General features: G+C 39.2%; 3 protein-coding genes across 3 annotated transcripts; 1 reads left to right on the top strand and 2 right to left on the bottom strand.

Moving 5' to 3' along the window:
- Positions 1–38: 38 nt before the first annotated feature.
- Positions 39–2,587, top strand: DND1 (DND microRNA-mediated repression inhibitor 1). Its single transcript, XM_051978566.1, has 4 exons — positions 39–386; positions 516–633; positions 1,084–1,545; positions 1,774–2,587. The coding sequence occupies exons 1-4, from the start codon at positions 363–365 to the stop codon at positions 2,223–2,225; spliced, it is 1,056 nt and encodes a 351-aa protein (XP_051834526.1). The 5' UTR covers positions 39–362; the 3' UTR covers positions 2,226–2,587.
- Positions 2,525–5,103, bottom strand: WDR55 (WD repeat domain 55). Its single transcript, XM_051978565.1, has 7 exons — positions 4,802–5,103; positions 4,497–4,597; positions 4,097–4,184; positions 3,791–3,970; positions 3,598–3,697; positions 3,322–3,491; positions 2,525–3,234 (listed from the first exon to the last, which is right to left on the bottom strand). Exons 1-7 carry the CDS (start codon positions 5,071–5,073, stop codon positions 2,919–2,921), a joined length of 1,227 nt encoding a protein of 408 aa, XP_051834525.1. The 5' UTR covers positions 5,074–5,103; the 3' UTR covers positions 2,525–2,918.
- A 3,560-nt stretch (positions 5,104–8,663) lies between these two features.
- On the bottom strand, positions 8,664–23,051 carry IK (IK cytokine). Its single transcript, XM_051978558.1, has 20 exons — positions 22,934–23,051; positions 22,650–22,716; positions 21,859–21,951; positions 21,535–21,594; positions 20,734–20,901; positions 20,411–20,525; positions 20,146–20,216; positions 19,998–20,044; positions 18,452–18,615; positions 18,226–18,334; positions 15,666–15,705; positions 15,080–15,305; positions 14,435–14,453; positions 13,985–14,062; positions 13,252–13,333; positions 12,988–13,045; positions 9,495–9,583; positions 9,230–9,338; positions 8,958–8,992; positions 8,664–8,841 (listed from the first exon to the last, which is right to left on the bottom strand). The coding sequence occupies exons 1-20, from the start codon at positions 22,947–22,949 to the stop codon at positions 8,814–8,816; spliced, it is 1,674 nt and encodes a 557-aa protein (XP_051834518.1). The 5' UTR covers positions 22,950–23,051; the 3' UTR covers positions 8,664–8,813.
- Between the last annotated feature and the right edge of the window lie 44 nt (positions 23,052–23,095).

The raw sequence follows: 23,095 nt of genomic DNA, 5'->3' as shown, positions 1-23,095 counted from the left end.
GTTCCTCCTCCTATATGCCACCCCAATTTGGAAGTAATATGCTAGTGGCCTATTTCTGCGAGATATTACTGAATATGGTCTTTTACATAATTTTATTCCTCTCATACACACTAGGGAACTAAAACTCATAGTTATAAAGAAGCAAAAGGAAATTGGGTAGGGCTCCCAACCCCCCTTCCCATCCCTTGTTTTCCTCTCTCACCTGTTTATACCCGGAGGGTAGAGCACGTGTCTCCTCTCCCCCCTCCCATGCGGGGAGGGGTCGCGCCCCATGGCCAATGGGAGTCTAGAGGGGCTGGGAAGTTTCCAGAGGCTGAGGGGGAGCCTATAAAGGTGTGTGACTGGGTGGGTCTCCTTTAAACATGCAGTCCAAGCGAGAGTGTGAGGTGAGTGTCTTTGGGTGAGGGATCGTTGCGGTGAGATGATTTGGGAGATGGGGTGGCCCGATCACTATTACCTTGTGAAATGAACTGGAGCCTAGTATCAGTATTCACCCCTTCTCCCACCCTCCCCAGTTGTGGTGTGAGCGGGTGAATCCAGTGAACAAGGCTGCGTTGGAAGCCTGGGTGAGGGAAACGGGGATCCGACTGGTGCAAGTGAACGGGCAAAGGAAATACGGCGGTCCACCCCCAGGTAAATTTGCACCCCCACTCCAGGGTATGGGTAGCCTGAGCTTCCTGCTGCACTGGACAGTTAGGCGCCTAACAAACACCCTTCTTCCCCCTCCCCCACCCAGCTTTGGGGGAGTGGCCTGTGAACGGAACTTCAGCTGAACGAGTTAAGTGCCCTTTTACTGTCCCTGATTTGCACCCTAAGAAGGGAAAATGCTCATATGTATTCTATACGACTAAGCTCCGGGAGAGGTTAGGGAAACGAATACCGTTTTATTTGCATTTTAGAAAAATTGAACATTAATAGAGTTAAATTGAAATGGATTTCATAAATTGTATGAATTAATTTTAAAGACCAGTGTGTGAAGTTCAAACCGAGTTAAGAGGTTAGGAAAAGCCGGTTTCACAGGCTCCCCAGTTGGGGTTAGTATGCCTAACTAGATCTGTAGTTCAAAGACTACTTTATCCCCAGGCTGGGTAGGCAGCCCTCCTCCAGCAGGTTCAGAGGTGTTCATCGGTCGCCTGCCCCAGGATGTGTATGAGCACCAGCTGATTCCACTGTTCCAGCGAGTGGGGCGTCTCTACGAGTTTCGTCTCATGATGACTTTTAGTGGCCTGAACCGAGGCTTCGCCTATGCTAGATACAGCTCCCGCCGCGGGGCCCAGGCTGCCATCGCCACTCTTCACAATCACCCTCTTCGACCTGCCTGCCCGCTGCTGGTCTGCCGGAGCACGGAGAAATGCGAGCTGACCCTGGATGGGTTGCCACCAACCCTGAACCACCAGGCCTTGCTTCAGGCCCTGCAGCCTCTCGGGTCCGGTCTGCAGGAAGCACTGCTACTCCCCAGCCTTATGTACCCCCACACACAGATTGCACTGCTCAAGTTTAGCTCCCACCGGGCGGCAGCCATGGCGAAGAAAGCTCTAGTAGAAGGTAGGAGTGAAGAGGGTGAAGTCGAGGAAAACAAGGTAGCCTTGTCTGTTGCTAAGAAACTTATACTAGTTGATACACATTCAAGGGAGTGGGAAAGCTAAACAGGTTAGGGAGTAAAAAGGGTTTAGTGTTTGTGGGGGTGGGGTGTGGCCAAATACTTATTGCCAAACTTAGGTTGCCTTCTCACCCCCACCTCTCCTCACTCCTATGTTATCCTCTGTCTGACAGGGCGCTCAAAGCTCTGTGGTGAGCAGGTGACAGTAGAATGGCTGAAGCCCGACCTGAAGCAACGACTCCGACAGCAAACAGAAGGTCCTTTATTTCGGGGGTTGGGGCCTGAGATAAGTCATAGGACCTTGCCTGAGAAATTAGGGACCCCAATGCCCCACAGCTGTGCCCAGACTACCCTCGAGGCCGTGTGCCAACAGAAGCACCTAGGTATGCCCGTATTTCTCACTAAGTGCTTGGGCGCTGGGCCCGCAGGCTGGCACCGCTTCTGGTACCAAGTGGTGATTCCTGGTCACCCCATGCCTTTCAGTGGCCTCATCTGGGTGGTTGTAACTAAAGAGGGGCCAAGTGGACATGAAGTTGCCAAGAATGCTGTGTCCCTTCGCCTCCTAGAAGCATTAGGTGAGCCAAGAGAAAGCGAGAGCCCAGGATTGGGGTGGCTTTCCTGCTAAATAGCTTGTTATTTCCTCTCTGTAATAATGTCAGTCAGCCTAGTCAATTCCACCAGTTATGGAGGTAGGGGGTAAAGAGCTCCTTAGTTCTTCAAGAAGGGCAGGGCCCTGAAGCTGGACAAGTGGGAATGCTAGCCCTGGCTAATCTAGAGGGGAATCTCTTGTTCTTATTCCATTCTCTTTATGCCAGGTACACTCCCCCTCCACCCACCTAATTCTGTGTTGTCCCCAATAGTTTTGTCCCTTAAGCTGTTTACTTGGTTGCTAGTTAGACATAAGTCTTTTTTTTGTTCCTCTGCTCGTTGTTGTTACACCCGGTGTAACTTTGTTTTATATTTAATTAAAAACTTATGGTTTTGGTATATTTGTCCATATTGTGTCTTCTATGGAGGGTTGGTAGGGTTTTTTTTTTCCCTTTCATCGAGTTAGGGTCCTACTGGAGATCAAGATTACAAGCTGACAACCCAGGAGCATACATCTAAACATTAGGTTTTGTCATCCTCTTGTCATAGAAGAAATACTGAGCTTGGTGGTTTTAACATGCCTCCTTCCCTCCTTTGTCTCACTTTCAATTATACTTGAAGCAGCCTCTTTAGAAAGTGCTTACACATAATTTAGTACTAAACCAGCATGAAAAACCAGTGAGCAGGGACTGCAACAGAAGGGCTGAATGAATCCCCACTATGGTTCCCTTTAGTCACTGTCCTCACTTTCTTCTTCAACTGGATCAGGCACTGTGTCTTCCTCTTCCTTAAGTCCAGCAAAAAAGTCATCCATGCCCCAGGCCTTGCTGCTCAGAGCTTGCAACTGGCCACCTTTCTTCTTCCGCTTCCGATAATCATCCACGACCACTGATCGAAGTTGTGTAACATCCCAGAACTTGAGCCGATGGTCGTGACCACTGCTGGCAAGAAACTTACCACAGTGGGAGAGGGCTAACTGTTCCACAGGCTCACCAGCATGTTGCCCCACACTGCCCACAACTCGATTAGGCAGGATATTCACTGCCCTATGAAGAAAAAAGAATTAGTCCCTGGGGAACCTGATTTTACCAAGTACCCCATCCTTCCTCCACCAGCTGTTCTTCCTCTCATACCGGATAATGCCATCAGTAGAGCCTGTGCACAGCAGATTGTCTGTGATGGGCACAATACAATCAATTGACTCTGCTTTCAGTGCAAAACGGTCACTGGTTGCTCCAAAACCATTCCAGTTAAAGAGATAAATGGTTCCTTCACTAGAGCCACAGGCAACTTTCTTTCCCCTCTGTAAAAAAAAAAAAAATTTTTTTTTTTAAAAAGGTGATCTGGACTAGGGGCCTGTCTTCTCTTGGTCCTCTAACCCCACACCCTCACCCCAGTCTCCATTGTACCTTCATAAGTTTAACAGATGTTAAATCCCCACTCTGTGCTTCTGATAGAAGTTCAAACCGATGCCGCTTAATATTGAAGACACCAAGGCAACCATCCCCACTGTGGCAAAAGCAAGCAATGGTGATTATTGGGAGGTACCCTTAACAGAAGCAATTTTAATTTTGGGGGGAAGAAGCTTCCAAGGCTCTTCACCTGGCAGTAAGAAGCAGTTTCTTAGTGGGGTCCAGAGCCATATCTGCAATGTAGTCCTCATGTTGCCTCAAGTCCATAATTGGACCCTCTTTCCTCTGGTCCCAGAGCCGAATCCTGCCACTATCATCCCCTGTAGCTAACAGATGCTCATCCACTAGCAACAAGCTGTTGATAGCTACGCTGTGGAGTAAAATTATTAGTTGAAAGTTTAAAAAAAAAAAAAGTGAAATTCAAAAAGAAGCCCTGTCTTGAAGGGACATCCCAACATTTCCCAAAACTCCCAATTTACTTCAAATGCCGTCATACTTGTGAGCTTTGGAAATACGTTTATCCAGGCGGCCCTGCTCAACATCCAGGATATGAATGGCTTTATCCTTGGAAACAGTGATAAGTTCTGATGGGAGACAAAGAGGGATACAAATTTTAAAAAGAAACTGTGGTCTTAAATCTAGTCCCATCCTATTCTCCCTTAATCGAAGATCAAGTAGCAGTCTTGCTAACCTTCTCTTGTCCTCACTCCCAGGCCAGGGTTATTCATCCCCATCCCAATAAAAACTATGGACTCGGCGCTGGAAAAGCCCCTCAGAGATCTAGCGCTAGAGATATTTCAGCAGGTCCCAGCCCCTCCAAAGAAGGCTCCGATGATTAGGTATTCACGACCTCCAGAAGAAGCCAGCGGAGCTGCCCCTCTATCCCCTAAACTTACTCTGTCCGTCTTCGGAGAAGGCCAGGTCCCGGCAGGACCTGAGATGGTGTCCCGAGGACCAGAGCTCTTTGTTTTCACCCTCCCAGCAAGAGTACTCGAAGCTGTTGTGAGGAAAAGAGGAAGGGACAGTATTGAACGGGCGTCCTTCGCTCTCGGCCTCAGTCTCCTCTTCCGACAAAGGAGAGGCATGGGCGGCACTGCCCTTCTAACGCTGCGGGACAGAGGACGGCAATCACAACCAACAGCGGCACCCCGGACCTCGAGCTCTCTCCAGAGCCCCGGCCCTCGCCCTTCCCCGCGCTCACACAAACACGTCCCCGTCCACGTCCCCGGCGGCCACGAGATTCCGCGCAGGGTGGAAGGCAAGCCCGTTAGCAGGAGCCTCTAACACTATGTCTTCGGGGGTGTCCCGCTCTCGGGGCGCCGAGTCTTCCGTTTCCGCATCAGTGTCCGTGTCGCTCTGCACGGCAGCATCCAAAGGAAGAGAGGTCGGAAGGCGTCGGGAATCTCCCTCAGCCTCTTGCTCAGGGGAGTCCCATTCCCCTACACCGTGCCTCACTTCACAGGGGGCCGCCATGCTGATACCCACTAGCGTCAAGGAACCGGAAATTGTAAGAATACTTCCAGGTACCACCGAGATGGAAAAGCTTGAAAGGCCTGAGGTTACTTCCACTTCCGCCCTTAAGTCTTGGTGGTAGTGGAGGACCTTAAGTGCTCGGAGCATGCTCTATTGCCAAGTAGGCGGCTTAAGACCCGCCCGTCTTCTGGCAAAAAGTTACGCTGTTGGGGTTGCCAGGGCCAATCCCGAAGCTTTGGGCCCACTATTATACAGGTGGAAACCTCTTGTCTGCTTCGGCAGCAGAGCCCCTTAGACTTCTCCTAAGATCTCATTTCTCAGACATAAAGAAGATTGAGTCAAATTTACAAAAAAATAAATTGATAACGATCAAAAGATAGGATCTCTGCCCAAAGGGCCATAAATTCATGCATATCCTTTGACCTAACACCACTACTATTAGGCATGAGTACCAAAAGAGATTCAAGAAAAAAAATGGAAACTGACCTATGTGTACCAAAAATATATTCATAGCAGCTCTTCTCAGGACAAAAAAAAAAAAAATGGAAATCGAGGGGATGCCCATGTACAACCCCAAAATTTCAAAAACAAATGTAAAAAAAAAGTTGTTTTGAATGTAATTGGGGAAAATATTAAATAAAAAAACATCAGCTAATACAAAGAAAAAGAAAAAAACTTTAAAAAAAACTTAAATTCAGTAAAGTTTAAGAGGTCTTACATAAACTAATAAAAGTGACCAGAACCAGGGGGAAAAATACATAACAAATACAACAATGAAAAGGAAAAGGGGTAAAAAAAATTAAGAATTGTAGTCAGTTGGATGATCAAATAAGAAAGCTGATTCCCACCTCTTGGCAAAAGGTAGAGGTGCATGAGATATACATCTTCAGACAGAACCAATTAGTTTTGCTTGACTATACAAATGTATTACAATTGAGGCATTTTACTTTTGAGGGTAGGAGTACAGAGATTTGTTAGGAGAACAGAAGGATAATGATAGCTTTATTTAAAAAAAAAAAAAAAAAAAGGAAAAAAGAGTATCCATAAGATAAAAAAAGAAACATACACAGAAGGGAGCAGAAATTCAGAAGAGGCCTCAGAGAAGCAGTGTTGGAAATACTATATTAAATTGAACATACACTCTTAAAATTGAACATGATAGATTTACAGTACCATATACAATTTTCTGTTCTTTATATGTGAAAATATTCGTGTTTGTTGACATTTGTCAAATTCAAAATAAAAGTGGAAAAAAAAAATCTAGCCAGCATATTCCAAGATATTTTTAGAAGGTTCAGCAATCCAAAAGAAAAAAGTTTAAGAGGAAAACCATTCTAATCTTGAATTGGCTAATAGATCCTAGGCCAAATTTCTTAGTAGTTATTGTTTGGATCCTGATTAACTCAGAATGAATGTAAATGGCAATCATTTCTGTCTTGATCAGAAAACCTGAGTCTTCTCCTTCCAAATTTATTATTTATTTATATTTTTTGCTTTTTTTGGAGGGAAAGAGGTAATTCTTTGCCTCAATTGCTATCTAGCCTTAATCACTGAATGGGTGTAGTTTCAGGCAGACTTAGACCTAAGCTCAAAAAGGCCAAAGACTTACATTGAATCTAGGGCCATCTCCAGTGTTCCTGACCTATTATCTGGCAACTGGATCCAAAAGATTCTGGAGGGTAAAGTGAGGTAAGTGATCTTACATAGACCTCCTTCATTTAAATCCAATTCACTCAGATGTCATAATATCACCTTCTTGATGTCATGGTCCTTTTCAAGAAAGGAGGACCAACAATCCTCTATTATGGATGAAGCAAGTAGGGCCTTTCATTCACAACTTCTTTAGGGACAATTCTAAACTCCATATCAGCTTGAAGCAGTTAGGGAAGAATGATCTTCACACTTATTCCCAGCTCAGAAATGTGCCATAGAAAATCCAAAAGTGGGGAACGACGTAAACTCTGAAACTAGCTTATTCAGTTCCCTTATCAGGAAATGCTAAAAGGAGACTCCATCCCATCCCCACTCCTTTTGTTACTTTTCAGTTTCAGTTTTATCATCTAAGTATTAAGATAATGTAGTCTCAAAAGAGATTATGCTTTTGACAGTTAACTCTACGTGATATTCTCTATCTTCAAGAAAAGCTGAGAAAATTCATCATATTCTGTGCAGATCTATTGCTTTCTCCCACACTGAGGAGGTCCTCAGTAACTGGGTTGGGTTGGCAAGAGAGAGATTGGAGCATTAATAGAATTAACTGCTTCCCAGACCAGGACACTGATTAGAGATCAGTTTGGCCTCATAGTCCCCATCCTCTGTGGAGTTCATGGGTATTCAGTCAAACCCTTGAGTTTGAATTTCCCTTAGAAATCTGCTCAGGCAGAACCAGGAGATCATTATATACCTCAACAACGATACTGTATGAGGATGTATTCTGATGGAAGTGGATCTCTTCAATAAAGAGAGCTAATTCAGTTTCAATTGATCAAGGATGGACAGAAGCAGCTACACCCAAAGAAAGAACACTGGGAAATGAATATAAACTGCTTCCATTTTTGTTTTTCTTCCCTGGTTATTTATACCTTTTGAATCCAATTCTCCCTGTGCAACAAGAGAACTGTTCAGTTCTGCACACATATATTGTATCTAGGATATACTGTAACCTATTTAACATGTAAAGGACTACTTGCCATCTGGGGGAGGAAGTGGAAAAATCGGAACAAAAGTGAGTGCAAGGGATAATATTGTAAAAAAATTACCCTGGTATGGGTTTTGTCAATAAAAAGTTATTTTATATATATATATATATATATATATATATATATATATATATATATAATTTTTAAAAATGAAGAAAAAAAATTTTGCTCAGGGCTCATGCCATCTTTGCTGAATCTCCTTGCCGTAGTCTCACCCTTCCCCCATGCATGTGATGTCTCTCCTCTCATGTCCCACCAGGTCTTATGGTGTCTCTCTCCACCATCCACTGTATCTCTATTCTTATAACTTCTTAATTGTTAAACCCCTTTCCTTGCTAATTATATGCTCTCCCAACTTTATTTCATTTTTATCACTTCTAGTATCTATAGTGTCTCTTCATTTTGCCTGTAACCTTTCCTCCTTTTCCAAAGGAAAAATTATGGATTCTTCACTCGACAAAACCCAACTGCTGCCTACACCAATCTCACGTTTTGGTGTTGAACCCCAAACACACCATTTGGAACCAGCAATTGCTCTCCTAAATCACATCAATACTTCTTAATTGTCCTTTAACCACACAGTTCAGGGATGAGGGCTCTGCTTTTAGAGCTCTGTTTCTAGCTCTCTGCCCCACCTTGTGTTTCCACAACTTGTACAATTGGGAAACAACTATTATGTTCTACCAAAGCTAGTTTATAAAGCATATAATTAAAATGTCTTTCCACATGTAAATTTTTGTTTCCAAATATATGCTAGAAATTGTGAAATGAGAATAATATGGTGAAACCGACCCGACTAGTTTTTCCAAAATCCTCAAGAAACAGAATTGTCCTCATTATCACCCACATCTTTCCCTTCATACAATCGCTTTAGGAAAAAAGAAAAAAACAAAGGGTTAACATGAATTTTAATAGTCAAAACAACAATTTCATACATACATACACACAAATACTTCAGCCTCTCTAAGGAAAGTGCAAAGGGAGAGAAAGAAATTTGAAAAATATCCAGGTAAGTAATCCTTCCAGGAATCAGAGCGCAGACTAATATTTTGGTCTTTTGACCTCAACCCTGCAAGGGAAAATGAAATAACATCAAGAATTAGCACACTTGAAAAAAAATTTTTTTAATTAAAAAAGAAGCTCACTTAGTTCCATCCCCTAACCAAAGAAAATATAATTTCTTACCCATCAGCCTCCATTTTCTTTCTTTTCTCAATAATCTGCAAAAAGAACAGAAATAATTATAATATACATTTCAAGCCTATATTAACTAGTAAGAGAGCATAGAAAAGGGTCTGGAACTCTGAGAAATAGGATGAATTATCCCAAACCTCTCCTATCTATAAGGAATAATCATCCTGGAGTTTCCTTCCAAAATTTTATCAACCCCAAGCCTTCAAGGATGAAGCATCTGAATGTTTGTTCTCATCTATAGCTTCCCATCTCCTTATATTCACCGCACTGATCTTTTTCCATTGTCGATCAAGCTCTGCCTTGTCATTTGTTTCTTTGAAGCGTCTAGTTTTCCGACCTTCTGACATCTTGATGCCATACTGGAAAGCAGCTCTACATGTAGATAAGAAAGTTAAGAGTATCATTATAGTGAGATTGGAAAGAACAAGATTCAAAGAAAGGGCCCTAAGTGAGAACTTACCTCACCAAACTGTGTCCTCCATACCCCTCTCCCTGCTCCCAAAACAATTTAGTTTTAATACTACTCACTTAGGCAGAGCCTCTTTGTTGTTCATATACTCGCTATACTCTTCCTGAGTATCAAAGTCCCAGCGACCTAATGGTCCCTTCTTGTTACCCTATAACAAAAAAGAAAATGGTGGTTAGCACAAGAAACCTTTCTAGTTTGTAGTATGGGGCTAATGAGCCACATTTAACACCATTCCAGGACAGAGCCTAGAAAATGTAACAAACTCGGATCTTTTTCTAGTTCTAGGCTTCTTTGAACATAAAAGGGCTGAAAAATAATCAATTACTCCAGATAATTAGATACCCAAACCATCTCCTGTCTTTTCCAGTAAAGAAGAAAGATTAAAGCACTCTTATTTGCTATTCCATTAATAACTTTAAAAATATGAGAAAATCTTGAAACTTGGCTAAAATGATTTAAAGCAATTGTATTCACACCTCCCCACTACCACCATCTTGAGCCTAAATTCAAAAAAAAAAATTTTTTTTTAAATGGCAGCATAAGCATCATAAGATGAAAATGTTTTTGACTCATTTTTCTGTAGAAAACTAAGTAATTCAGTTAAATCAACTAATTCTACCACCATTCAGGATACTGTTAATTTTCTCAATGTATCACTGAATGCTGCTAGTGGAAAATAAGACATACACTTTAGTCAGTTAACTTGCTCTTTTTCCTACAGAAAAATATAGCAATACAGACTATAGCCAAGATATAACATTTTATAAATACACACACACACACACACACACACACACACACACACACACACACACATATATATAAAATTTTCCCTAGTTACATGTAAAATGATTTTTTGCATTGTTTTTTTAAATTTTTGAGTTCAGATTCTCTTCTTTCCTCCCTCCACTCCCAACCCCCCAATAAGAAAGCAAATGTGAAGTTATGTAAAACATTTCTATAAGTCATGTTATGTATGTGGATGTCCATCAGTTGGAGATTGACTGAATAAGTTGTGCTATATTAATATGACAGAATATTATTATTCCATATGAAATGATGAGCAGGCTGATTTCAAAAAAGACCTGGAAAGTCTCACATGAATTAACGTTAAGTGAAATGAGTAGAATCAAGAGATCATTGTACATAGCAACAAGATTATGTGATGATCAACTGGGATGGACATGGGTCTTTTCAACAATAAGGTAATTCAAGGCAATTCTAATAGACTTGGTATGGAAAGAGCAAAAGAGCCATTCCCATTCAGAGAGAGAACTATGGAAATTAAATGTGGATAAAAAGCATGGTATTCTCATCCTTTTTGTTGTTGTTATTGGTTTTTTTTCTTCACTTTTGATTTGATTTTTCTTACACAGCATGACAAATTGGAAATACATTTAGAGGAATTGCACATATTTAATCTACATTGGATTGCTTACTGTCTAGGGGAGGAGGGAAAAAAATCTGGAACACAAAGTTTTGCAAGAGGGAATGTTAAAAACTATCTTTGCATATATTTTTTGAAATATAAAGCTATTATAACAAAATTTTTTTAAAATAAATAAAAAAGTCATGTTGTGAAAGAAAACATATCTCTCTCCTCCTCAAAAAAATAAAGTCAAAAAAAGTATGCTTAAAATGTTTTCAGACACAATCAGTTTTCTGGGTATGGATAGTATTTTTCATCACAAGTCCTTCAGAGTAGCCTTGGATCATTGTATTCTTGAGAACAGCAAAGTCATTCACACCTGATCATTCCACAACACTGCTATTACTTTATACACTAGTACATTTCACTTTTCCTTGAACTCATGAAGGACTTTTCAGGTTTTTCTGAGAGCATTCTGCTCATCATTTCTCACAGAACTATACTATACCATCATAATCACACATATAATCACAAACCACAATTTATTCAGCCATTCCCCAAATAATAGTCATCCCCTTAATTTACAATTCTTTACCTTAAGAGCTGCTATAAATATTTTTGTACATAGAAAAGTCCTTCTTTTTTTAAAAATCTCTTTTGATATCCATGGTTAATAGTGGTATTGTTAGGTCAAATAATATACATGATTTTATAGCTCTTTGGGCATAGTTCACATCTTTTGATCATTTATCAATGGCTTTTTTTTTTTTTAATAAATTTAACTCAGTAACCTATACATTTGAGAAATGAGGCCTTCATCAGAGAAATTTGCTTCAAAATCCTTTTCCCAATTACTACTGCTAACTGAATCCTCCCCCCATTTATTCTATTTTCTCTTTCCTTTCTAACACTGATCCCCTTCACTGCTACAGCCATCTGTGCACTCTCTTTAGTTTGCTGATTTCTCAAGGCCCTCTCACCTTAGGACATTTCTTTCTTGCTGACCTTCCAAGTCATCTTAAGTGTCTCTGAGATGAAAGGTCTAGAAACTCCCAGTACCGCCACTGATTCAGAGGCCCAAAGCCCATTCCTGTTTTACTGGCACAGTTGCAGCTACAGCTCCATTAGTGTGGCTAATACTAGGACTGTGAGCTGGATTCCCACCCTGGTGCTGAAAGATCTTGCCTGCTGACCTTTTAAATTAACTTCGGCTGAAAAATATTCCACTCCATCTTTTTCTGTGTTCTTTAGATTCATTATTTAAATAAATTTGGACCACTATGAGAGAAAGCTTGATAAGTTTCTGCTTTTACTCTACCATCTTGGCTGGATGACCAGGTTCCATATAATCCATTCTTTTTTTTTTTAATTATAGCTTTTTATTTACAAAACATATGCATGTGCTAAGTGAAATGAGCAGAACCAGGAGATCATTATATACCCCAACAACGATATTGTTTGAGGATGTATTCTGATGGATGTGGATCTCTTTGATAAAGAGAGCTAATTCAGTTTCAATTGATCAAGGATGGACAAAAGCAGCTACACCCAAAGAAAGAACACCGGGAAATGAATATAAACTGCTTCCATTTTTGTTTTTCTTCCCGGGTTATTTATACCTTCTGAATCCAATTCTCCCTGTGCAACAAGAAAACTGTTTGGTTATGCACACATATAGTGTATCTAGGATATACTGTAACCTATTTAACATGTAAAGGACTGCTTGCCATCTGGGGGAGGGAGTGGAAAAATCGGAACAGAAGTGAGTGCAAGGGATAATGCTGTAAAAAATTACCCTGGTATGGGTTCTGTCAATAAAAAGTTATTAAAAAAATATGCATGGTAATTTTTTCAACAGTGATCCTTATAAAACCTTCTGTTCCAAATTTTCCCCTCCTTCCCTCAACCCCTTACCCTAGATATCTGGCAGGTAGTTCAATACATGCTAAATATTATAATACATTCTTTTTTTTTTCCTTGTAAGGTGATTCTTTTTTTTTTTAATAACTTTTTTATTGAGAGAACATATGCATGGGTAATTTTTTACAATATTATCCCTTGCACTCAAATCTGTTCCAAATTTTCACTTCCCTCTCTCCACTGCCTCCCCTAGATGGCAGGCAGTTTTATACATGTTAAATATTATAATGCATTCTTAATGTATTAATCCTTAATAGATATACCTGATCCATTTTGCTATAATCCACCTCCTCATCACTGTCCACAGCCATGTCATCCATCCTAAAAGGCAAAGAAAAGACACATGCTCTAATCACCCATGACTGCCTAGGAACTTGACTAGTTCCTCTGCCCTTTCAAACTTCTTACTTTCCCTATTTTTTTGTTGATTCAATTAACATTGACAATCCTGACATCATCTCCTTATTAGCAGTTTCAGTCTTCCAACCACCCCACCCAGTATCCCACTTCCTACTTCCCAGACTTACGTGGCTGGATAACACTCTGCATAACTGTTGGACATGCCAAAGAAATCTCCCAGCTGCTTCTTATCTTCTGGTTTCTTTAGTGTGTGCTGTGTTAAAGTATAATAATAAGTGCCACAGAAAATAGATGCCTATATACCATATGTCCACCAGGAAACAGCTTTTAAAAATTTGGTACATGAATATAATGGAGTATTACTACACTGTTTGAAATGTTATGATTGCACAGGAAAGGAAAAATATGAACTGAACAAAAGAAAATAATATACACAATAACTTAAACAATCTCTATGGAAAAACAACAAAACAACCAAACGCTGGAGAAATTAAAATGAATAAGCTTGGCCCCAAAAAGCAGATATAAAAGTGCACCTCTTTTCCTTTTTTGCAAAGGTAGGGGACTCGTAAGTTTAAGTGGCGAGAGATATGCTGATGAAATTTGTTGAACTGATTTCTTTTTATCATTTGTTAATAGAAATGGCTCTCTCAGAGGAAGATGAGGGATATACTGAAACAAATGATAAGAGTCCAGGCAAAGGAAAGGAAAAAGAACAAAATAAGAAGATAAAAGCCATAGAAAAACTATAATCCTAAAGACAGAATGATTGCTATAAACATGTCTTCTGGGGAAGAAGGCAACTCTCAAGTCAAACCATAGCTTTGGGGAAATCAGAAACAAAGTATAGCTAAAAAGTTTTTTAAGAATTCATAATCCTGTTTTATATTAAAGGATATGATTCGCCACCTTCCCAACCAGCAGAACCAGCAAACTTTTCATTGATGGACTTTATCAACTCCTTGGCAGATCCAGGACCTATGAGTAAAAGATTATATGATTCTTCTTAAGCAAGAGAGACTTGAGCCAGGACCCAACCTCACCCAAACCCAATTCTTACAAAACTGAGTAGAATGAGATTCTCCTCTAGCAATAATTCCTGTATTCTGCTACTATTACTGTGCAAACCAGGGTTCATTTTATGTCATATAACTAACCTACACTGATTCCTTTGAGCAATCATGGACACTGTTGCCCAGAATCAGACAGCACCATGAATACCAATTCTTAACATGTATAATGTGTGAGAATTTTAAGCTAAGGTCAAATAAAAGACAGGAGCTGAGATGCAGGCCTCTAGCTCTTCAGAACACTTTATGACATCTACAGAACAACATGAATATAACTTACCTTTATCAATATCAATGGGCTGAAAAGAGAAAAAAGAGAGTATGGTCAATATCAAATATCAAAAACACCTATTTTTAATTCTCGATCACATTCAGCAAATCTACTATCTTTTTCTTCCTCTCTTAACCACTTTCCCGAATATCCACTACTTTTATGGTTTTTCCCCATCAGTTAGGATTATACTGTGGGGACATCTTACTTCCTGCTACAAAGTTTTTCTAAAGAATAGGGCTGCCATTCCTCCTTACATATTATCACCATCCGGTACTTGCTCAATGCTTCTGAAAAATCTGTTACCAAAGGTATTACTGCCTCACATCATGAAAATTTTCCCAAATTGATCAAAGAGAAAACAATCTTCTAATCATTATTCTGATTCAAGGAGTGGGCCTATACCCCTAATTCTCTCTCCTCTCTAAATTCCCATTCTCTACTCACACCATCACCCCCCCTAAGTCTACAAAAACAAGATACTATTTACTATGTGGAGAATTTTCAGATTATACTCCATTTGCCAAGGAAATTATATTAGATCTCTCCAAAAACTTTTATAGGGATTTCCATACTGAAAACCTATATTTACTCAGGATCTAAAATTAGTCTACCTTCTTCCATGTGATAAAAATCCTGAAACTCATGACTCACCTCGTCATCTACTTTGGGCTTCTCAAAGTAACTGTGTCGCTTTTTCTCCTCTTCTCTTTCCCGATCACGCTCTCTTTCTCGATCCCTTTCCCGGTCCCGTTCTCTTTCTCTTTCCCGTTCTCGGTCCCGATCTCGATCTCGCTCCCGTTCACGGTATCTTTCCCTTTCTTTTTCCCTTGGAACCTTAGTTGTTGATGGTACATAATCTCCAACATCTTCAAAAATGCTGAAAAGGCATAGACCCAGATGTGAGTAGCTCTCAAAAAGTATGGCACCTACTATGTCTTTGGATTCCTGGACTAGGTTTCCCATAGACTTCCAGAACAGCTGGTCACCCACAAAGCTCTCTTTCCATGATTATTTACATTAAAAACTAATAAGAAAATCTTTATTTTCTTGGTATTGGGGTAAGGGAGCTTCGGGGGGGTGTGGGGAGGAGATTGGAATTCATATATACAATGCTGGAAACTATCTTTACATATAATTAAAACAATAGAATACTATTAAGCAATAAAATTAATGATTAAACTCCATATTATGGGGAGACATCCTCCCTCCCTCCAAAAAAATAAACTAATATACATACTTCATGTCAGCCTCCGGAGGTTTCTTTTCATCCAGCTTTCCTGTAAAATAAGAATAGGAATAAGAATAACATGGTAGGAACATGGTAGGGATATTTCATTCCCAGTATCATTATCAGTTCTTTCAATATTATAGGAAAAATATGCAAAAAAGCATGATTCCTCACTCTCAGAAATAATGGAATGAATGATGTAAAAAAATCAGTATGAATTTATTTCACTTGATTTTTTTGTTAAAAAGTAATGGTCTGAACAGGATGATTTCAGAAAGACCTGGAGAGACTTACATGATCTGATGCTGAGTGAAATGAGGACCAGAAGATCATTATATACTTCAACAACAATACTATATGATGATCAATTCTGATGGACGTGGCCCTCTTCAACAATGAGATTAACCAAATCAGTTCCAATAGAGCAGTTATGAATTGAACCAGCTACACCCAGTGAAAGAACTCTGGGAAAGAAGTATGAACCACTTCATAGAATTCCCAATCCCTCTATTTTTGTCCGCCTGCATGTTTTATTTCCTTCACTGGTTAAGTGTACACTATTTCAAAGTCCAATTCTTTTTATAAAGCAAAATAACTATATGGACGTGTATACATATATTGTATTTAGCTTATACTTTAACATATTTAACATGTATTGGTCAACCTGCCATCTGGGGAAGGGGGAGAAGGGAGGGGAAAAATCGCAACAAAAGGTTTTGCAATTGTCAATGCTGAAGAATTACCCATGCATATATCTTGTAAATAAAAAGCTATTAAAAAAAAAAAAAAGTAATGGTCTGAGGCACTTAAACAGCATAGTGAATGGAGCACTGGCCCTTTAAGTCAGGAGGTTCTGAGTTCAAATTCAGCCTCAAATACTTAACACTTCCTAGTTGTGTGACTCTAGACAAGTCACTTAACGTCAATTGCCTCAGCAAAAAAACAAAACAAAACAAAAACAAAAATAAAAGTAATGGTCCTATTGCTTGGTGGGAATTTACTGAAAAAAGAGAAAAAAAAAGAAAGAAATATTTATGAATTAAAAAAAAAAAAAGAATAGAAAAAAATCAAGAACAAAACCCTACCAGTTATTGAAGGCTCAAAAAGAGCAGCTAGCAAACAATAGAGATAGAAAGTAAGAAGCTATATGGAGTCAAAGTACAGAGAATATTAAGAATAAAAGGGTGAAAAAAAGTTTTTTATATTGGGGGAAGACAGTTCCCGTCTAGTCTAAAAAGGTTCCAAGACAAGGGGGACAAGACTGAGAAAAACAAATCCACTGGATTTAGCAATTAAGAGTTCACAGGTACCCTCTGGGAGAAGAGTTTCAGAAGAAAAAAGGCCAGATTTCAAGAAGCTAAGGAAAAGGTGGTGAGAAAAAAGAGACATCTGGTATGGACTATAACTTTATGAAAAAACATTTCATCACAATGAAAAGATACTTCTAGCCATCTATTTTTATATGTTATGCTAGGTAATGTAGAAACTGAATTAAGTAGAAAGTTAACATATAAACATTTATACACCAAAGTCTATCTCCTATAGTCCCTAGCACAAGCTCTTACACATTCAGTAAGCACTACATAAATACTTATTGGCTGCTCTTTGTAGTGGCCAGAAACTGGAAACAGAGTGGATGCCCATCAATTGGAGAATGGCTGAATAAATTGTGGTATATGAATATTATGGAATATTGTTGTTCTGTAAGAAATGACCAGCAGGATGATTTCGGAAAGGCCTGGAGACTTACATGAACTGATGCTGAGTGAAATGAGCAGAACCAGGAGATCACTATATACTTCAACAACAATACTATATGATGATCAATTCTGATGGACATGGCCCTCTTCAACAATGAGATGAACCAAATCAGTTCCAATAGAACAGTAATGAATTGAATCTGCTACATCCAGCAAAAGAACTCTGGGAAATGAGTATGAACCACTTCATAGAATTCCCAATCCCTCTATTTTTGTCCGCCTACATTTTTTATTTCCTTCACAGGTTAAGTGTACACTATTTCAAAGTCCAATTCTTTTTGTACAGCAAAATAACTGTATGGACATGTATACAAATATTGTATTTAGCTTATACTTTAACATATTTAACATGTATTGGTCAATCTGCCATCTGGGGGAGGGGGAAGGGGGAAGGAAGGGAAAAATTGGAACAAAAGGTTTGACAATTGTCAATGCTGAAAAATTACTCATATTTATCTTATAAATAAAAAGCTATAATAATAATAAAAAAGAAATTTAAATTTAAAAAATACTTATTGGCTGGTGAGGAGGAAAGAATGTAAAGTAAACACCATCAACATTGTTCTCAATCTGCCTCATACTGCAAAGCTACTTCCCAAACTGGTCAGGGAGAAAGAAATATATGTTCCAGTCTCGACTCAATTCTGCTTCCGAGAATATCCTGTGCCCTGATTCTCAAGGCCCTCTCTGACTTGCACAATGGCTCTAAGACAAATACACCAAATAAACATATTGCTTCCTAACATTCCATGTCACAAGATTCAGTCTCTAAAGAAAATTAAGGTCTTTCTCCAAGACCATTCAGAAACCTTTGTCTTTCTTCTTAAGTTTCTTATTCCGGGTGCCCTGCCGCAAATAGGAAAGGATCTGTGTCAGCTTGCTGATGACGATATCATTTGTGGTCAGTGTGGTCTGGGCCTGAAAATCCCAAGAAGAAAACAAGTCAAGCCACTGAGAAAAGACCAATTTTAGAAGGAAAGTATCCCTCCCACATTTCCTACAAAGAGTGGTCCTAGAGAATATTAGTGCAGGTACCTCCATGGTAGGACAATCAGCTTTGCTTCGGATAAGTGTAGTAGGGATGTCTGTGTCTGCATACTCATCATCCAGATCCACCACATAGGCCATTCTGCCTGGTAGAAACAGCTCATTTCGTTCATAAGCTTTGTTCTTGAAGAGCATACGGTAAACATTGCGGCCTAAGGGGGCATAATTAATAAACATTTACCAACTGCCAACTGTGAACATGGCACTATCATATGACTCAGTCTTAATCTTCAAAGAAGTTGTAATCTAATAGAAGAGACAAATCTAATAAAAATTTTAAAATGCTTTAAGAAAAAAGAAAAAGAAAAAAAATGCTAAAATACATAGTACTATCAGAATCAGAAAAGGTTAGAAAATAGAAAAACCAATGTTTGAATGGGTTGTAAAGGTGTTTTATAAAGGAGAATGACAGATAAGAGATAAAAAAGAGATCGACAAGTCTTGAAGAATAAATAGAAATTGGACAGATAAAGAAAGGAAGAGTATTTCATTTAGGGGGAGAAGATAAGAAAAGCATTATTACAAAGGTAGGAAAAATTAAGGCACGAGACTAAAAGGCACGAGACCCTACTTCTTAGGGAGGAGTGGAAAATAAACTTAGTTAACTGAGTAACAACTTAAAGGTAACAAAACACTTCATGTAAATTACAGATAGGGAGGCAATGATTTCTCTATTCATGTTTAATATCTGATAGTTTGAAGTAGTCTATAATTGGACCAATCAGAACTTAAAAGGATAAGATACCTTTAACAGGAAAATTTATGCAATAGCCAAATCCAGGAATTATAAATGTAACTTATTTTCCTTCCAATGGGAATTGTTCTTCATTAACCTCTACTAAAAGGTTCTAAGCCTCATAATTTGCCATAGAAGCAAAAGATACAAACTCTCATATAATTATTTGTCTCAACAGTAATATAACTGGGATATTTTGGCTACATTTGAATGATTTTGAAAGTTCTTACAGTCAGATTAGTGGCGATTTTGCATACAATGAGTTTTTCAAGCAAATGTTCATAGTATAAACAGAAAAGTAGTAAGGAATACCAAAGGTATTATAAATTTTAAACTTTATGTGGATCTAAGTTTAAAGAGTATATAACATATTCCAATATATGCTTTACAAAATGTGACTTAAAGTCACTTAAAAATTACTTTACAAAAAAGTGCAGCTGTTTTCCATCTTCATTTGGAAGGATATATAATTGATATTAGAATAACTCTCAAACTGATTTTGATGGTATATGAGAAAGGAGACAAGAACTATAAGGAATTAAAACTTGGTTTAAAGCAGTGTAAAAATGGCATTCAATATTCAGTATTCAAAGCATGTACTTAGAAATACTTACAGCCTGGGAAGAAAAGAGAAACAACAAATATGTGGAATTTTCAAAAATTCTGTCATAACTGCACAATTATGCTACATTTTTACTTGGTGGTATTTAAGATTCTTATAAAATCTAGCCTTGTTGAAAACAAGAAATGTCAAGGCTAATGCCTTGTTGATTTAATAAGCAACATTTCTGCTCTTACCCAAACGAGTCTTAAATTCAATTTTATTCTCAGGATCTTCATCTTTCCTTAAAAAAAACAAAACAAAACCAAGAAGCCATTAGCCTGTTCTACTATTAGTCCAAATCCTGCCCTTCCAGCTCTACAATCTTCCCCCTCATACACTCACTTTGTTTCCTTCTGAGGTTTCTCCATCATCTCCTCTTCTTCCTTCTCTTTGCTGGCAATCTCAGCTCGAACCTAAAGGAAAAATAAGAGATGTGCCTGGGACAGTACTATCCCCTAAAACTCTGCCTTCAATTTTTATAAATAATGCTACAACATCCAGACACTGGTTTCTTCCCCATCGACCAAAGCTCCCCTTCCTGGAAACCCAAAGACATTTAGCATTCCAGTAACATCCACAACTCACAAAGAACACAAAAACATCTCACCTTCTGAAGAAGGGCAAAATCCAATCCTTTCACCAAATGAGTGTGTTCCATGTCACCACCCAAGAATTTGGACTCTTGGATCAACTGTCGCCTCTTCTCTGCAGCAGATTTATCACTATACAACAAAAAGAATGATCATCAGATCAATCTAGTATTATTGCCATAGGTCTGGTATAGTAGTTTGGTTTAGGTAGGAGGAGGCCAAAGTCCATATTAGAAGATACTGAAGTCTAGAAGAATTAAATTTGTCCATAATTATGCAGCTTCACAGGAACTGATGTAGAAATTAAATTTTAAATGAACCAAGGCCAAAGTCTACTCACGCTTCAGCAGTAGGTCCCACAGCCCTGTAGTTGGCAGTGGTACTGATCAATTCTGTTTCCTCATAATCCTTGTTGACACCATCTCTTCTTTCTTTGGCACGGTCCCGATACTTTTCTGCTAGCTCCCTTTCACGTTCAATTTCTTGTTGACGGAGTTTGGCATAGTAACTATGAATGAGAAGAAAGCATGTAAAACATTCAAATATAAGTGAAGCAAATTTGTTCCTGCCTATTGCTTGGACTCTGTTCTCTACATGTCTACCCACTCTACTCATACATAAATTTCTCGGCCAAAATTCACACTCCCTATAATACACCCAATTACTTATATACCCTCTCACAGCATTTTCTTTCTCTGTATGATGAAATTTACTCTGCAATGGGAAACCTAATGCTTTCCCAGTCATTGCTTATTCACCTTCAAATTACTAAGTATCTACTCCCATTAAGCCACAAAGCTACAGAATATTATTTGGATTTCCAATTCTTTACAAATTTCAGCTGAATACCTCTTGATTCTTGTTGATCTACACCACCCTGCTCCAACTACCCAAAACAAAGAAAGCAAAATACCCAAGCTCCAAAGAGAACTTTTGTAATTTCTAAAACGAAAATTCTGTAAAAGCACATATTTACCTTAATAGGCATAAAATCCATAGAAAGCTTCCCCAAAAAAAGAAATGTTTCATCTTTCTAGAGCTATACACCTATATATCCAACTCTTATAATCCAACTTAGTCCCATTTACAAGTAAGGACAATGTCCAGATTAAGATCTAACTTCCCTTTCCCTTCCTTTCACCTTTTCTTTTTCCTTCTTCGTGCTGCTGGATCTTCATCCTCGTTGTATTCCCTTGGCATTCTAGAAAAGAACAGAAAATCCAAATATAACAAATGCTACCACATCCTCTCAAATCCCAAGAGGAGGTCTCAGTGGCAAAGATTATTAAAGCTGAGCAGAAAGAAGTCCCAAAGAAATATATTTTAAACCCAACCCAACTGCAGCCTCAACAGAATAATCCCTTCTCTTACCCTCTATAGACTTTCTTAAATGCTTTCCTATAGGAAAGTATGCAATGAGAATAGGTTGGAAATAGGAAACAACTGGGAACATCCATCAGCTTACTCATGATGTCGAGACTTGGATGGTGGTGCAGATGTGGGTGCAGCTCTAGGTGTCATGAGAAGCTTCCTAAAGTCTTCATTGGTGAGTTTGGATCTAGTGAAACAAAGTACAAGAGTATCAAATATGGAGTGACAAATTAGCACTTCCTTTTCCTGCTTCCCTAGAGATACTTATTACTTCTTTACACAATGAGTAACAGTAAAAAATAACACTCATTACTTCGAGGATCCCTGATCTAATCAGTGCAGGTAATTGCACTGACCTTTTATTGACAAAGGCCCCAAACCTTCCACATTTGTTTTATTAAATAAGATTCTTACTATGAATGAAAAAATTCATCACCTGGCAAACAGATTTCTGCTTAAATAAAACAAGTCTTTTCAAATTGTAAAGATCCAGAAAGATTATCTAGTTCAATTTCTTCTTCAAAAAATAACGAAACTGAAGTCCAGAAAGATTAAATAACTAGCTCATGATTATGCGAGCAACAACAAGCAAAACCCAGACGAGAGATACTAGGTCCCGACTGCAAAACATGCAGGTATTATTTTCCTAAGCTAGTGCCCGGAAGTCACACAGACTTCATTAACACTAGCATACAAGAAGTTGTAAGAGGACCTATTTATGTTCAGTTGGCATGACCTTTAAGAGTATAGAGTCACTTCGACGAACCGGGCATTTGAGGTGCATTCTAAAGTTCAAGTTGAAAAGCCCGCAATCCCAACCTGGGGGTCCCGCCCTTCCAACAGAGCTCCCTCTATTCTTGACCCCTCCGCACCAGTCACACTTACTGGTGGAAAGAATGAGGATCGTCCACATCATGGCCATCCGGAGCTAACGGGTTGGAAAACGGTTCACCTAAAGAAAATAAAAGACTTAATCCTCCACATCTCTTCGCTTCGCGCCGCGCTAGCCGGACCCCAGATACCCAGATCGGGACCGCGAAAAGAACCCTCCCTAGCTCCCATCGATCCTGGCCCTAGCAATCCTAAATTGGCCACAGGGAAAGTTCTTAATACTGAAGGTTGACCCGAAGGAGAGTCCCAAGGGGGAAGGAGTAGACACCCGCACTCACTATCTCGTTCCGGCATCTTGACTTGGGTTTCTGTACCCAAAACAAACGACACGGCAGGAAGAGCGGACTTAAAAACGAGCTACCCACAATTCATTACGCACTATAACCCACAGTTCTCTGCGACGAAATCGACTTCCGCCTTACGCTTGGTGCCACCTTCCC

The sequence above is a fragment of the Antechinus flavipes genome, chromosome 2 (assembly GCF_016432865.1).
Source record: "Antechinus flavipes isolate AdamAnt ecotype Samford, QLD, Australia chromosome 2, AdamAnt_v2, whole genome shotgun sequence".
Lineage (NCBI taxonomy): Eukaryota > Metazoa > Chordata > Mammalia > Dasyuromorphia > Dasyuridae > Antechinus > Antechinus flavipes.
Note: the sequence above shows the minus strand (reverse complement) of the source record. Positions and strands in the feature narration are given on the sequence as shown.